This window comes from Limanda limanda, chromosome 17, assembly GCF_963576545.1.
Source record: "Limanda limanda chromosome 17, fLimLim1.1, whole genome shotgun sequence".
NCBI classification, from domain to species: domain Eukaryota; kingdom Metazoa; phylum Chordata; class Actinopteri; order Pleuronectiformes; family Pleuronectidae; genus Limanda; species Limanda limanda.
This window is the reverse complement of record NC_083652.1, coordinates 15266953-15280127: the sequence shown is the minus strand read 5'-3', so window position 1 is coordinate 15280127 and position 13175 is coordinate 15266953. Positions and strand designations below refer to the sequence as shown.

Below are 13175 nucleotides of genomic sequence, written 5' to 3'. Positions count from 1 at the left end.
GCTTTGTGTGTGTGCGTGTGTGTGTGTGTGTGTGTGTGTGTGTGTGTGTGTGTGTGTGTGTGTGTGTGTATATATGTACACACATATATATATACACACATATATATATATACATGTATGCCTGCAGGACCTGTGGAAACTACTTGTTTTGTGGTCGTCACTGATTATTTGGAAGATGATGTTGCTTTGTGTGTGTGTGCGTGTGTGTGTGTGTGTGTGTGCGTGTGTGTGTGCCAGTGATTCTCTGTTACACAATGTGGAAAGTTTGCTCCTTCTCTGACCTCGAAGGCTGCCAGGCAGAAACTAGGACACCACAGTGAGAACACACTCACATAAGATTCAACCCGACTACAGCAGAATGATAGACAGGCTCGATGATGTTTCAGTGTGAGATAAGTGCAGTTTGATGTTTGCTCCTCCGGGAGGTTAACAAGTCCATCAGTGGGGAACCTCACAGTCAGCCAGGGCCGTAACAACAGGGTGCCCGAAGGAGGCAATCGCCAGGGGCCCCAAGGAAGATCGATAGGAACGACAAAATATTATTTTAAAGTCCAAAGGTCTGGACGATAGCAGCAGGTGCATTACAGAGGTTTAATTTACATGTATGGGTTGATCAGATTGTGGGCGTGAGGCACTTCACACAGATCTTTTCATTTATCTCCATTAAGATCAATGTATCTGTAAACCCAATTGACCCAAAGCCAAGTGAACACAGTACATGTTCAGGAATGACTCCACACACTGAACCCAGCGTTTCTTACACTCACATGCACGCCTGCATGTCATCAAGCAGCAGCCGTGCATGCGCGCAAGTTCATGCACTACAATGGGAAGTGCAGCACTGCCTCCTAATGACCGTGTTGCTCTCCTCTTCCCCCCTTTCATCTTTCTATGCCTTTGCTTCACTTACCTCACTTTTCCTCCATTTTCATGTTGAGTGTGTGTACCTACATGAAAACACAGTCCTGTGATCAATGTTCCACCTTTTTTTCTTTCCTTCATATGTCGAGATATGTTTTTCCCTCTTTTGAACATATTCCTCTAAATAATTATACTGGATTTTCTCACGCTAGCCAGGGGGAAACCAATGGAATCTACTGAACTGAACACACACATCACCCCTGTCAGCTGCTGTAGGTGATTGGCTGCATGTTCCCATCGTGCTGCTGCTGCTGCTGCTGCTGCTGCTCTTGTAGTTGTTGTTGATGCTGTTATTTTAGCTTTCATTTGGATGGAACCTTCTGGGGATGGTGAACTGAATCAAATATTCATGATAGCAAAGAAAGGAAACATCAAACTCTACAAGGCTACTCCCAGCATTCACGGTGCACGCGCACACACACGTACTGCGTGGTAGGGAATAGAAAAAGACCAGAAGTGAAAATGTGCTTATATTACTGTGTGGAACTCAGGATATGAAGCCCTATAGGTGAGGTGAGTTCTAAATATGTTCTTACCTCCATTATTAAAAAAAATTAAACCACACTGATGAAGTTTGGAATTTTTTAGTAATATGAATTAGTTTTCTTGGTAAAACTAGAGAAGTCAATCCTTGGTTGTTTCAATTGTTTATTAGCTGTCAGGAAACTCATCTTTGCCGTTTTATGTTCACGTCCCTTTGCTCAGAGAACTTGAAAGAAAAATGGGCTTCTACATTTAACCTTCTCCTTTTGAAAGCTTTCTTTTTTTAAATATTAATGCTGAATCTTGTCAAACAAGGATGTTGCATTAACATTCTTAATAGAGTCACGGCTGCAGTCGGCTGCTGCCCACTTTTGTTTTTCCCCGGGCCTGTTTTACTTTTTCCCGAGCAGGTAGAGTGCGGCCGCATTTAAAATGGTCCACCAAATTATTGAATTACTGCCTGTGGCGTCTGAAGAGCTATATTTCAAAAATGCTTTTCTGGACTGAAGAGATGATAGAGAAAAATAATAAAGCTCCAAAAATTAGAACAAAAAATATACAAATCAGATGATGTTCAGTTTGTAGACGTGATATGAAAGTGTGATGAGTGAGTGATCATTTTGTTTTTTACCAAATGGATGCATATTGCAAGCTAGTCTGATATATGCAGTATATATAAGCCTGGAGAGGCTAAGAGGGAAACATTGGAAGATCTCCAGATTGATGTGTGTGTGAGTGAACATCATCATTATTCAGTGTAAATATGTTGAATATTACAACCTAATGCAGCAGCAACAGATTTACTGCAGCATAGAAATCAAATATCCAGTAGCAGCGGCTCATTGGTCTCACTGGGTGGCTGTTAAAATGAATTGGAGAGGCCTAATGCTGCGTGCTCCCCACATGCACACGCTATTACACACATTGTGTTTTGCACGTGTGTTAAACATGAACACAATCCCTGTGCACTCTTTCACTAAAACACACACATATTCCCCCACATATGAACTAGATATGATTTCTCTACTTGCATCATTCTGTGCTTAACTGTTCCAGAGGCATGAAAGGAACAAGAAGATGAGCTGGACTCGACTTGAAGAAGTTAAATAATTGGTGTTGGTTGATATGAGAAAAGATGTGTTGACAAAATATGTTCACATGAGTTCAAATTCAAAAACGACAAAAATGTGGAGATGCCCTGTGCATGTGTGTGTGCTGGTGAAAAACGTGAAGATTAATTTGGGATTTCAGGTATACAGCCTGTCACTCAAGATTACGTGCTTCTCCCTTGCTAAAACACACACACACACACACACACACACACACACACACACAAGATGTGGTAACACAAAATACGCCCCAATAAAAAGAAGCAGTTTCTGTGTACCTGATGCCAGACAAAGAAACAAAGAAAGATTGAAACACACAGTTGACAGGAGGGGAAACACAAGCACCCTTGCAGAGGTAACAGAGGAATGAATTGTTAGTTGCAGCCCCACTGAGCTGTGGTAATCTGCTTGTTCATAAAGTGGGGATGTGGAGGAGCTTGTAGTGAATGTAGTTCCTACTTGTATTTTGTTAACATTGTAGTGAAGAAAGATCCAGTTCCACTTTGGGCCTGTGTTTGTGGTTACTACACCCCCGTGCACACAACTGTGACATGTGGAGAAATGCAGTTTAAGAGGTGTGCTGGGCCCAGTTTGATTCCGCTGGGACTGGACCATCATCCTCTGCGGAACAACATGATCCCTAAGTAACCTTAATCACTGTGATGTTCCCTCAACTTTTAACTTTTCAAGCTTCTCAAACTGCTGAGACGCCCTAACCTTTGCAGCATATGTGTGAGTCGAGATAAGAACATGAATAAATAATATGCATAAATTCTCTCAAACTAAAGGTGACTCAGGCGTGAAGGATTTGGTCCTGTCGTTTCTAAAAGGGAGTTTAGGTCCATTTAATGCTTCTGTGTTTCTACAGTGTGTAGTGTGTGTGTGTGTGTGTGTGTGTGTGTGTGTGTGTGTGTGTGTGTGTGTGTGTGTGTGTGTGTGTGTGTGTGTGTGTGTGTGTGTGTGTGTGTGTGTCTGTCTGTCTGTCTGTCTGTGTGTGTCTGTCTGTGTGTGTCTGTCTGTGTGTGTGTCTCCGCCTGCTTCCACCTTCTAAGGTCCCTGTGATCTACTGCAAAATATAACAAAGACCAACCATGATAATTGGTCTAATTTATGAAATCAAATTTTATTCTTATGTTATTATTTAATGGATCAGACGTCAAACAGGCTGCGTCTTTCTTCTTCAGCAGGAAGCTGCAGAGACGCTTTCACAGAAGCTTCCGCTGGAATTTCAAGGGAGGATGGAAGTAGGGCATCACACGTGCACGTTTCCTCATAATCAAGGTGCGAATATGCAAAATATGAAAAACGTCATCTACACACAAGCGCGCGCACGCACACTGAAGCAACATGCCTGTACCATCAGCTGGTCAGTTTTCGCCATATCTTGTCAAACAGCTCTCTCCAGTGTTACTCTATGAGAATGCAGTGACTGTAATGCTGCAGCGTGGGTGATCAGCTGCATCCTCCCAGCTTCCGGTTTGACATGTCACCAGTCTGAATCTGAATTAAACTGTGAAGAAAGAATCCAAACTGGTTTGTATTAGAGGCATATAACTGTAACGTATAACCTTTGTTATTTGTTTAAGCACGAATCAGGGTCATAAGGTTGCATTCCTTGCTATAACCAAAATGATGAATTGATACATTGTTATTGATTTGTTATAAATTCAGTCAAACAGTAACAAAATAAAGGTTAAATCCGAGCATTTTGTTTTTTAAAACAACCAAGCGGACCTGGGATACTGCAGAGTCAACATTTTAAGTATTTTGGCGATGGATATATTTCTTATTTCTGTATTTCTTGTTTGCGAATGTAAATATATAATTACAAAACATTCTATAATGTATTTGAAGTTCTATCCATGCACACGTAATCGTACACTGTGGAAAACCTCAAGAATGTCTCCATTATAGTTTCTGGGCTCCACCAGAGAGGCTGATTGAGAAAAACTCAAATGCAGCTAGCGACTGTTTTTCAGACCTTGTGTTTGCTGCGGCACACAATACTCAGGTGTTGCAACTGACTGTGCATATTAAATCAAATTGTCATTTCTATTTATGTCAAATTAGTCGAGCTGCTCCACAGTCTCTGCACGTTGTCCCTGGCAACTGCAGCCGTAACCCCTGAAGAAACACGCACCCCTGGAATCACTGACTTACCTAATGAACAGAGATGCAGCAGCTTCCTCTGTGGCTTCAAGTCAAACTCCAGTTCTAACTGGAAACACAACAAAATAAATGTCACATCTTAATCAACTAAAGTTAATCTTGCAAATTATTGTTGAAACGATGATAGAAATATGAAAGCCTTTAGTTTTCTCCACACTGCAGCGTCAATCCCTCCATGTTTCATCCTCAATCTGCAGGATGATGGAAGCTCAGGTCTGGATCCCCGAGGCCGCGGTGATCACACCTCAGAGGCCAGAGAGACTCGATCCATCTCCTGTCACTTCACAGGCTGACAGAACGCAAACAACATGCTCGGCGTGTGGTCAATGAATTTATGTTTTCACCTTTATTAAATCATTTCCTGGAGAGACTCAAATTATTAAGTCATCCTGCCAAGAAAACATATTCTGATATAACCATAGTAAATTATAGTTTATGCATGAAAGGCTCTGCACGCAACATTCAGCACACAAACAATAAAAAAGTAACAGTATAACCCAAACAAGCAAGTATAGAATGGGCACTGCAATAATTCCACAAAACGCAAGAGTTCAAAAAAGGTCCATTCTTAAAAGTCAAAGTTCAGATGCCAAGTCAACCTGAGTTTTCAAGCACATGCACCATTTATGAAACATCTATTCTCCGGGGGGGGAGAGTGAGGGAAGAAGCAGGCCACCGTTCTGCCAGCACTTCACTTTCAAACTTTAAAGTACACATTTGCCATCTAATCACTCTCCGCTCCACCTCTGCTTTCTCTATGCGGCTTCTCCGCACCATCTTTGTCGGGATTTTTTTTTATTCCTGTTCCTCTTTTTTTTAAGCTCTCTCTCTCTCCTCTACTGTCATCTCTAATTAGGCCACTGTATGAGTCAAAGTGTGTGTGTCAGGGTGGATGTGGGCTGTGTGAGTTTAAGTGGTCTTAGGAGGCCCATCACTCTGTTGTGCTTCCTCACATGTGTCCCACAGGTCGAAGGGAGACACACGCACACGGACACGCGCGCACACACACACACACACACACACACACACACACACACACACACACACACACACACACACACACACACACACACACACACACACACACACACACACACACACACACACACACACACACGACTGCTGATGCTAGGGGCAGATATCCAATGTGGGTATAATGACTCCCTTTACAGTTGCACTCCTTCATACACAGCAGAATATCAAACCAGGGCCTGAGCAGCACAAGCACTGGGGCAGACCCTGGAACTGTACAGCCAAAATGACAAAGCTTGCTTTCTCCAGTTTACCAATATACTGGCCTGCGGTGTCAGAGGAAGTGATGGTCAGATGCACTAATGATGCGTTTGGAAAGTCAAAGTCAACTTTATTGTCAATTCTGCAATTTGTACAGGACACGGATTTGAAATGCTGTTTCTCTCTGATCCCCAGTGTTAACATATAACTAGACAGAACATACAAGCACGAAAAATATATACGTATACAACATACAACTCTTTTTGTGTTAAATTTGCACTGGGCCAATAGATGAGGGGGGAACAAGGAATTTATAGCAAAATGATACAAAAGTAGATCAGAAAATGTCAGAAGATGATGGTCCTCCCAAGCTGTGTGTTACAGCCTTGTCACTTTCCATCACACAGGGGTGTTGTCATCAATAACTGCCACTCAGGTTTTACAGTTAGCTTCCTGAAAATCCATCTGAAAGCACAAACAAAATCCTAGTTGTGCCATTCAGTGTGATGGGGACATAAAATGTTCAATAGCTGCCTGTTACAGCAGCAATAATATCAACGTATTACTCTGAGCAGCAATATCCTCCAGGACAGTTTCAGCCTTTTGAGGAAACAAACCTGACTTTTGAACAATTAAAGGAGCAAATACGTCAATAAATAAATAAATATTCACAAGAAATTTAAAAAAAAAAACACTTGTTTTGTGTGTTTTGTGTAAACTGATCACGTTCAGGTTAAGTCAGGTCGGTAATTATGTTTCACAAGTCGTCCTACTTGTAAGACTTTGCCTCTGTAGCGCCCAACAGAGAACGTATCCTGTCAGCTTTACTCACACGTTCTGATGATGAGAACCTTGAGGAAGAGCGAGAAGAGATGAGCAATGACAGCTGCCACTTGAAAGGAAGTCAAGGTCTAGAACACAGGTGAAGAAAACATCTGGAGCAGCAAGTCAGAGCACAACTGTAGCTCAGAGTAAACATGAAACTGAAAGGAAAGAGAATCCATCAACCGTCAGGAGAGTGAAACGTGTGACAAATGAGAACATTGTTCAAACTCTGGCAGATTTATACGTCAAGATCAGACCCAAGAAGTAATTTGTGTTTGTCTGAGACTCAGTTCATTTTGCAAACGTTTTACAGAGACAACATTACGTCCCCCATAAGGGTTTGTAGGGTTTTTGTGTATAGCTTAATTCTTACCAGCAGACAAATGGTCTGTATTTATGGTCTGTATTTGTATATCACTTCTTGCTTTGCAGTACATCTCCATTCATCCATTCACACACATCCATACAGAGCATCTATGAGCAGCACTTTTTCTATGTCAGGAAATGAGAGGATGACCGCTCTGCCCCCTCAACCCATACAACAAAATTAGATTCTTTATGATTTGAGATAGGTAGTTTATAAATGACAAAATTTTTAGAAAGAGAAAAAAATAACTTTATTGGCTTATTCAAACATTCAACAGTATTTAAAGTACATGTAACTGTTTATGTAACGGCTCAACGGACAGTAGTGGTTCCTAATAATAACATCACCAAAGTAACAAGTATCAAACATCTCTCTGGTTTGATGCTGGTGGATGTAAACAGAGAAAACTTAATATAAATACTCTTCTTGGTTTCAGGTAAACAAACAGACAAAGAAATGTGTAAAGCTGCTTCTTACATGTGTGTTGCCTTATTCATTCAGTCGCTGGCGGCTTCACAGACAGTGTAATTTTTTGGTGCAATTACAAAAGATTTATTACAAATAAAACTGTTCAAACTTGAATGAACATATTAACATCGACAAAACATGAACTTGGCTAGTTCCTGGTTTTACTGGCTCTTTTCTGGAACCACATCCCCCTCCTCACTATTCAGGTATGGCTGCGGTCACAACTTCACTGTAGGACCCGTACCGGCCAAACCTGTCTTTGCCCACCACGGTGACACACACCTTGTGGCCGGGCTTGTACTTTTTGATCATCACGCACATGGGCAGCTGGATGGCCTTGAGTTCACCGAGCAAAATCCACTTTGGGAAGTAGCTGCTGCCCTTCTGCCTCTCGACAGCCATGTAGACGCTGTGGGAGAAGGGAGAGAAACACAGGATGAGTGAGCTCTGCTGCCATCTGGTGGCCACGAGTTGACAGAAGCTGTGGAGTAACGTTCTTCAGGCAGATGTGTGAAAAGGCATCGAGCTGTGATCAACCTGAGAGAAGCTGAGTGTCTCAGAACGTATTAATCTAATTCTCATCAACAACTCAAATACTTAAGGATTTACGATGGGAAATTGATTTCAAAGTAAAACTGTTCTGGGGCCAGATGTTGTCGCCATCTGGCAAACTGCTGGCTTGTAGACGTGTGTATTTTTCAAAATAATTTAACACAAGTTAAAAAAATAAAGATCAGTCAATAGACAGAAGGACTAAGAGCAACACTTTCCATTAAACCTATCAGTCATTTTTGGTGAATGCTGCATAATCTCATTTGCCAATAACATTTTACATTTCACAGACCAAATGATTATTTAAAATCAGCTCATCGCTTTTAATGAAGTGTTTCTACAGCTATAAACAAGACCTTTTTAATAGCAACTGAAATTAATTACTTCACTGAAAAATCCAACTTGAGCTACTGAGGAAAAACACATAAAGATAAACTACCATTTTTTGTTTGTATAAAGCCTAAATGGACAAGAGGGCCTGTCTTTTCTTTCCCTTTGTCTTTCCATGCCGTCTAACGGAGGAGAGAGAGAGACAGAACATCACTTTGTCCTGTGCTGGTCCTCACCTGTAACTATCCATGGGCGGAGCAAGAGGGTCTTCTACCATCAGCTTCCAGAGCACAGAGAGGCCATGAGGCTCCCTGATGAGGGCCAAGTGCACGTCGAGTCTCTGGGGAATGTTGTATGAGGCCGCTTCTATGTCCATAGTGGTGGGGAAAGGTGCGGGGGGGAGAGGAGGATACGAGAGCTTGTCCTTGGGGTGAGAAGAGGAGGAGGGAATGAGTTAATGTGAGCAAACAGTCAAATCACTGAGGATGGTTAGTGTGAGTGTGTATTTCACCTGCTCCGAGTCCTCGGGAATGTTAATATTGTTCAGGGAGAGACATTCTTTAGTCTTCTTGGGAGAGTCAGTCTTCTTTTCTCTTTGCTCCTCAGCTTCTGGCTCTTTCTTTAAGATCCTGACATTCCCCTGAATATTACAGAGCAAAGAGAAAGACGAGTAAATAACAGGGAGGACACTGAATTGCCACGAACAAGGAAAAACAGAAACGACTGTAAAATGTGGATGATTTATTTTATAACACATGTTTTTTTAATTGCTTGAGTAGTTTGTCGTTAGTTACACTTAACATGCTGATGAGTGAGGACATCCAATAATGACCCCATCCTACCTGAGACTCATTAGCAGTGACAGCGGGAGGAGTTGCCATGGCAGCCTTCAAATCTTTACACAGATGTGCAATCCAAGGTAGCGGTGGAGGTGACAGGAAAGAGGAGTGGTTATTAAATCGACTCCCATTTCTGAATTTGGGTCATAACATTAGCTCGTTGTTTCAGCTTTTTACAAGGGATTTAGAGACATAATGCTACATATATATTTAATAAAATATTTAACCTTGTTTAAAGTGGAAATACTCAAACTTTTGCCTTTATGAAATCATCGTACCTTCATTATCTGATCGCATCTTCTTCAAGGCGTTTTCAGTGGATTTCTAGAAAGAACAGGGACGTTTTTAACTTTCTCAAAACAGTGTCACTTTACTCCGAATTACAATTAACGCTGATCTATGTGATAAGGAGAAATAATTGATGCAAATTAAATCGTTTTGAATGATTAAAATTATTTCATTTAGCCCTTAAGATGATGATTTAATATTCCTCTAAATTAGAAAAGTGATTAAAATTGAAATTTTGAAAATGTACCATCTCTTGAAAGAACTCCCCAATGGTCTCCGTGCAATCCCTTACATCTGCTGAAAAATCAAATTGCACCAAATTAATACAGAAAACTAGTAAATGCATTTGACCACTGGTGCGCAGAATCCAGGTGTTTGCTGGGCTCTTACTTTGTGACATGGTTTCCATCGCTTCATCCCCCGAATCTATCCTGAAGAGTCGGACAACAAATCAAAGTGTCTCAGAAACTGAATAAAAACAAATGAATGCAATGTTTCTCACCAAAACTGCTTCTAAATACCTGATGATGTCATTTTTATCAGGAGGTCGCTGTGGACTCTGAAAAAACATACATTTGAAGAGCGTGTGTGAACGTGAAATGACCATAAACAATTCACATGAATTAATATGCATGTGTGTGTGTGTGTGTGTGTTTGTCTCTACTAAACCTTTTTGTGTGTATTTGTAATGTGGACGACAGCTGCTTCTGCTCGCTTCGTCAACGTGTTGATTCGTGCCTGAGGACGAGAGTTCGACTTTTTGTTTTAAAAGATAGTAAAGTTGAATGAACAACTCTGACGGAATCGATAAAAGTGAGAAAGAAAAGAGGAAGAAATAACATGAACAAAGGCTGAAGCTTTACAGATGATGAGTGGATTTACCAGCAGTTGTAAAAATGTAGGAAAGAACAAGGCAGAGAAAAGGATAAAAAAAAAAGACGAGAGACTGAATATAAAACCGTTTAATGAAATTGATGAACAGAAAGAAATATAGTCGGACAAATAAGAAGGAAGGAAACAAAAGAGAAGAACAAACACAGTTGGTGAATGAGTCACATCACCGAAACAAAAAAGGGACCAGTACTTCCACCGACCTCCAGTTTCTGGATGGTTTCTTCGTAGTCGACTGACTGATCCAGAACAGTCTCTATTAAAACCTTCAGCTTCTTTTTATTCATTTTCGCTTCATTGCGAACCTCCTGCTTGATCAGAGCTTGCACCTGTAGACACACACACACACACAAACACACACAATATAAACACACATAGAGGCATAGGATAGTGCTGCATTCAGACGTACTAATCACACAGTTGTCAGTGTTGCCTCTTACCTCAGACTTGGAGATCTTTACAATTTTGTCAGCGTCTCCTGAGGAAGTGGAAGTGGACTTGGATCGCTTCATTCTTCATGCAGACACACAAACATACACAAGATGTCAGCAAAGGCAAAGAGATGATAATATATACATTATTAAACAAAGTGCACGTGTACTACCAGGTACATTTACTTCTTTACTGTACTATACATTTTCCACGTTTCTGCATTGTACATTTCTTTTCAGGTACTCTTCATGTTTACTACATCTACCAGCAAATATCTGTACTTTCTATGCATTGTGTTAGTTGTACGTTTCTTTCAACAGGCACTTTTTTCACCTGCGTTTCATTCAGCAAACAGCTTTGGCAAGCGAGTTGTTCTACGTAGCGAAGCTGTTGAGAGTTAACTCACTTATCCAGGAGACACAGGGCCACTTCCGAATCATTTTTGAATCCTTTTGCTGCTTTCACAACCCGCCACCTTTTGAAAGCCACTCCAATGTCCACTCGAGCTCTGTCCTGTCTGTATCTTTTCCTCTTAGCCACAGTGCTGCTTTTCTTGGCTTTGGTGGAATGGTCGGCTGTGGCTCGTGACTTTCTAAAGCCCCTGCGGTCTTTGTTTTGATCTTGAACCTCGGCCATTTTCCCCTAAACCAGAAGTGTGCTGTCATGAAACCTGGCAATAACAACAGCCACTGTTAATGGTGATCCGCTCCTACATTACCAGACTCTGGACTGGGCACCTTATTACTCTATATGATATAATTACAATAATAATAATATAATTAATTTGTTGGCCAAAACAAGATCATCCCCCCTACGGTGTTTCAATTAATGGTATAATGTAAGACCATCAATTATATCAGTCTGACAGAAGGCCTAGAAATGAATGCACAGACAGAAGGATTTAAATATGCTTTAAACTTATTAGATGAAGTAGGATTTTGTATTTTTTTAGTTACACTTGAATCGAATAAGTAAAAGTTGAGCCTAAGTGATAAGGAACTTTTTGGGGATCAAATACGATACCGATGTTAGTGATTCAAAATGTTTTAGTTCCCTTATGACAAAGACATGTAATTAAAGCTTAATATTTTGCCGTTTAACAATGTATTTGATTATACATATCTATTAATCATAGAATAGGACTCAATAGAAAGGGTTAGGGTTAGTTTTATTGTTACTGTATTGCAGAATACTTGTCGGTGCATTAAGGAAACACAAATGCATCCAAATATAAAAGAACTTGAATTGAGGAAAAAAGGAAATAATTAAGGTAAACATTTAAACATAAATACACACCTGTATCTGGTTGTTTATATCAACAGACATATCTGTTGGTTGAAAGGATTAATCAACCACCAGAAAATCAAGAAATTGCAATAGTTTAAGTCTCTGAAGTAAAGGACTGATTCTCCTTCACCTCAGTCTCAAGGCTTATGGAGAATTTGAAATTCACCTGAGTTTTCTCCCCTGGCTCTTTGCTGTGTCCTCAATTTCCTTTAGAATTCCTGGAAAACTTCTGTATGAACAGAAATACAGAAAAGTGTATGAACTGAGTGGAGTCACAAGAACTTTCAAAGTTAACATCTCATTTACTCAGTTTTACTATGTTACTATTTCCTCCACAATGAGAATTATTCACACAATAAACGTGTTTTCTTTGCACTTCGTTAACTACTTTAAATATTTTAATATCATTATATTTAACCAGCTCGTGCAATGACAACAGCGAGGGAGAACAACAGAGAGAGAAACAAGCTCGTTGGTAAACAAGCTCACTGAGCTAACGTTCCTAGCTAGCTGTTAGCTAGAGCTTTAAGAAGATAACGGTCCTCTGGGACACTAATACCCGGTAAGTAAAGTTTTTAACGCGTACGAACAACACAGGCAGCTACTGTACAGATAATACTATCAGAAATTACAAGAGTAGAGTATAATTTAAAGAAGAAGTACCTCCAACAAGGTATCCACCATAGACTGTATATTGTATCCACCGGTGTTGTGTCGGTTCCCCCTACTTCCGGTGAGATCCCTTCAGAATAAAAGCCCGCTTTTCACGAATTAAAAGTAAATGATAAAACTAAAGAAAGTTATTGTAAGAAAATCTTGTTCCTCTTCTTTTTCTTCTTCTTCTCCTTCGTCTACTTATTCGTCTCCTTCTTCTTCTTCTTCTTCTTCTTCTTCTTCTTCTTCTTCTTCTTCTTCTTCTTCCTCTTCTCTCGGTTTACTTGCGGTTTTCAAATAAACTTAAACTGCATACCGCCACCTAGT

The 13175-nt window shown here is 40.5% G+C and overlaps 1 protein-coding gene across 5 annotated transcripts; it reads right to left on the bottom strand.

Annotated features, from left to right (window-relative positions):
* Positions 1 to 7366: 7366 nt before the first annotated feature.
* On the bottom strand, positions 7367 to 13059 carry atf7ip2 (activating transcription factor 7 interacting protein 2). 5 transcript variants are annotated; one of them, XM_061089893.1, is made up of 15 exons: positions 12858 to 13059; positions 12361 to 12423; positions 12204 to 12235; positions 11314 to 11577; positions 10916 to 10988; positions 10679 to 10804; positions 10254 to 10322; positions 10106 to 10143; positions 9975 to 10015; positions 9832 to 9881; positions 9575 to 9620; positions 9300 to 9352; positions 8969 to 9097; positions 8694 to 8881; positions 7367 to 7984 (listed from the first exon to the last, which is right to left on the bottom strand). In XM_061089893.1, the coding sequence occupies exons 4-15, from the start codon at positions 11541 to 11543 to the stop codon at positions 7774 to 7776; spliced, it is 1254 nt and encodes a 417-aa protein (XP_060945876.1). In that variant the 5' UTR covers positions 11544 to 11577; positions 12204 to 12235; positions 12361 to 12423; positions 12858 to 13059; the 3' UTR covers positions 7367 to 7773. The 5 variants fall into 5 exon arrangements, with proteins under 5 accessions (XP_060945876.1, XP_060945875.1, XP_060945877.1 ...); XM_061089892.1 differs by having other exon boundaries at positions 11314 to 11549; XM_061089894.1 differs by lacking the exon at positions 12204 to 12235.
* Between the last annotated feature and the right edge of the window lie 116 nt (positions 13060 to 13175).

Excerpts from the sequence above, each read along its gene's own strand:
- atf7ip2 (XM_061089892.1), bottom strand. The coding sequence starts at position 12,233 with ATGTCTGTTGATATAAACAACCAGATACAG. Across the intron at positions 11,550-12,203 it reads ATATAAACAACCAGATACAG|GGGAAAATGGCCGAGGTTCA; the intron begins GTGTGTATTTAT and ends CTTCTGGTTTAG. Across the intron at positions 10,805-10,915 it reads TAAAGATCTCCAAGTCTGAG|GTGCAAGCTCTGATCAAGCA; the intron begins GTAAGAGGCAAC and ends GTGTGTCTACAG.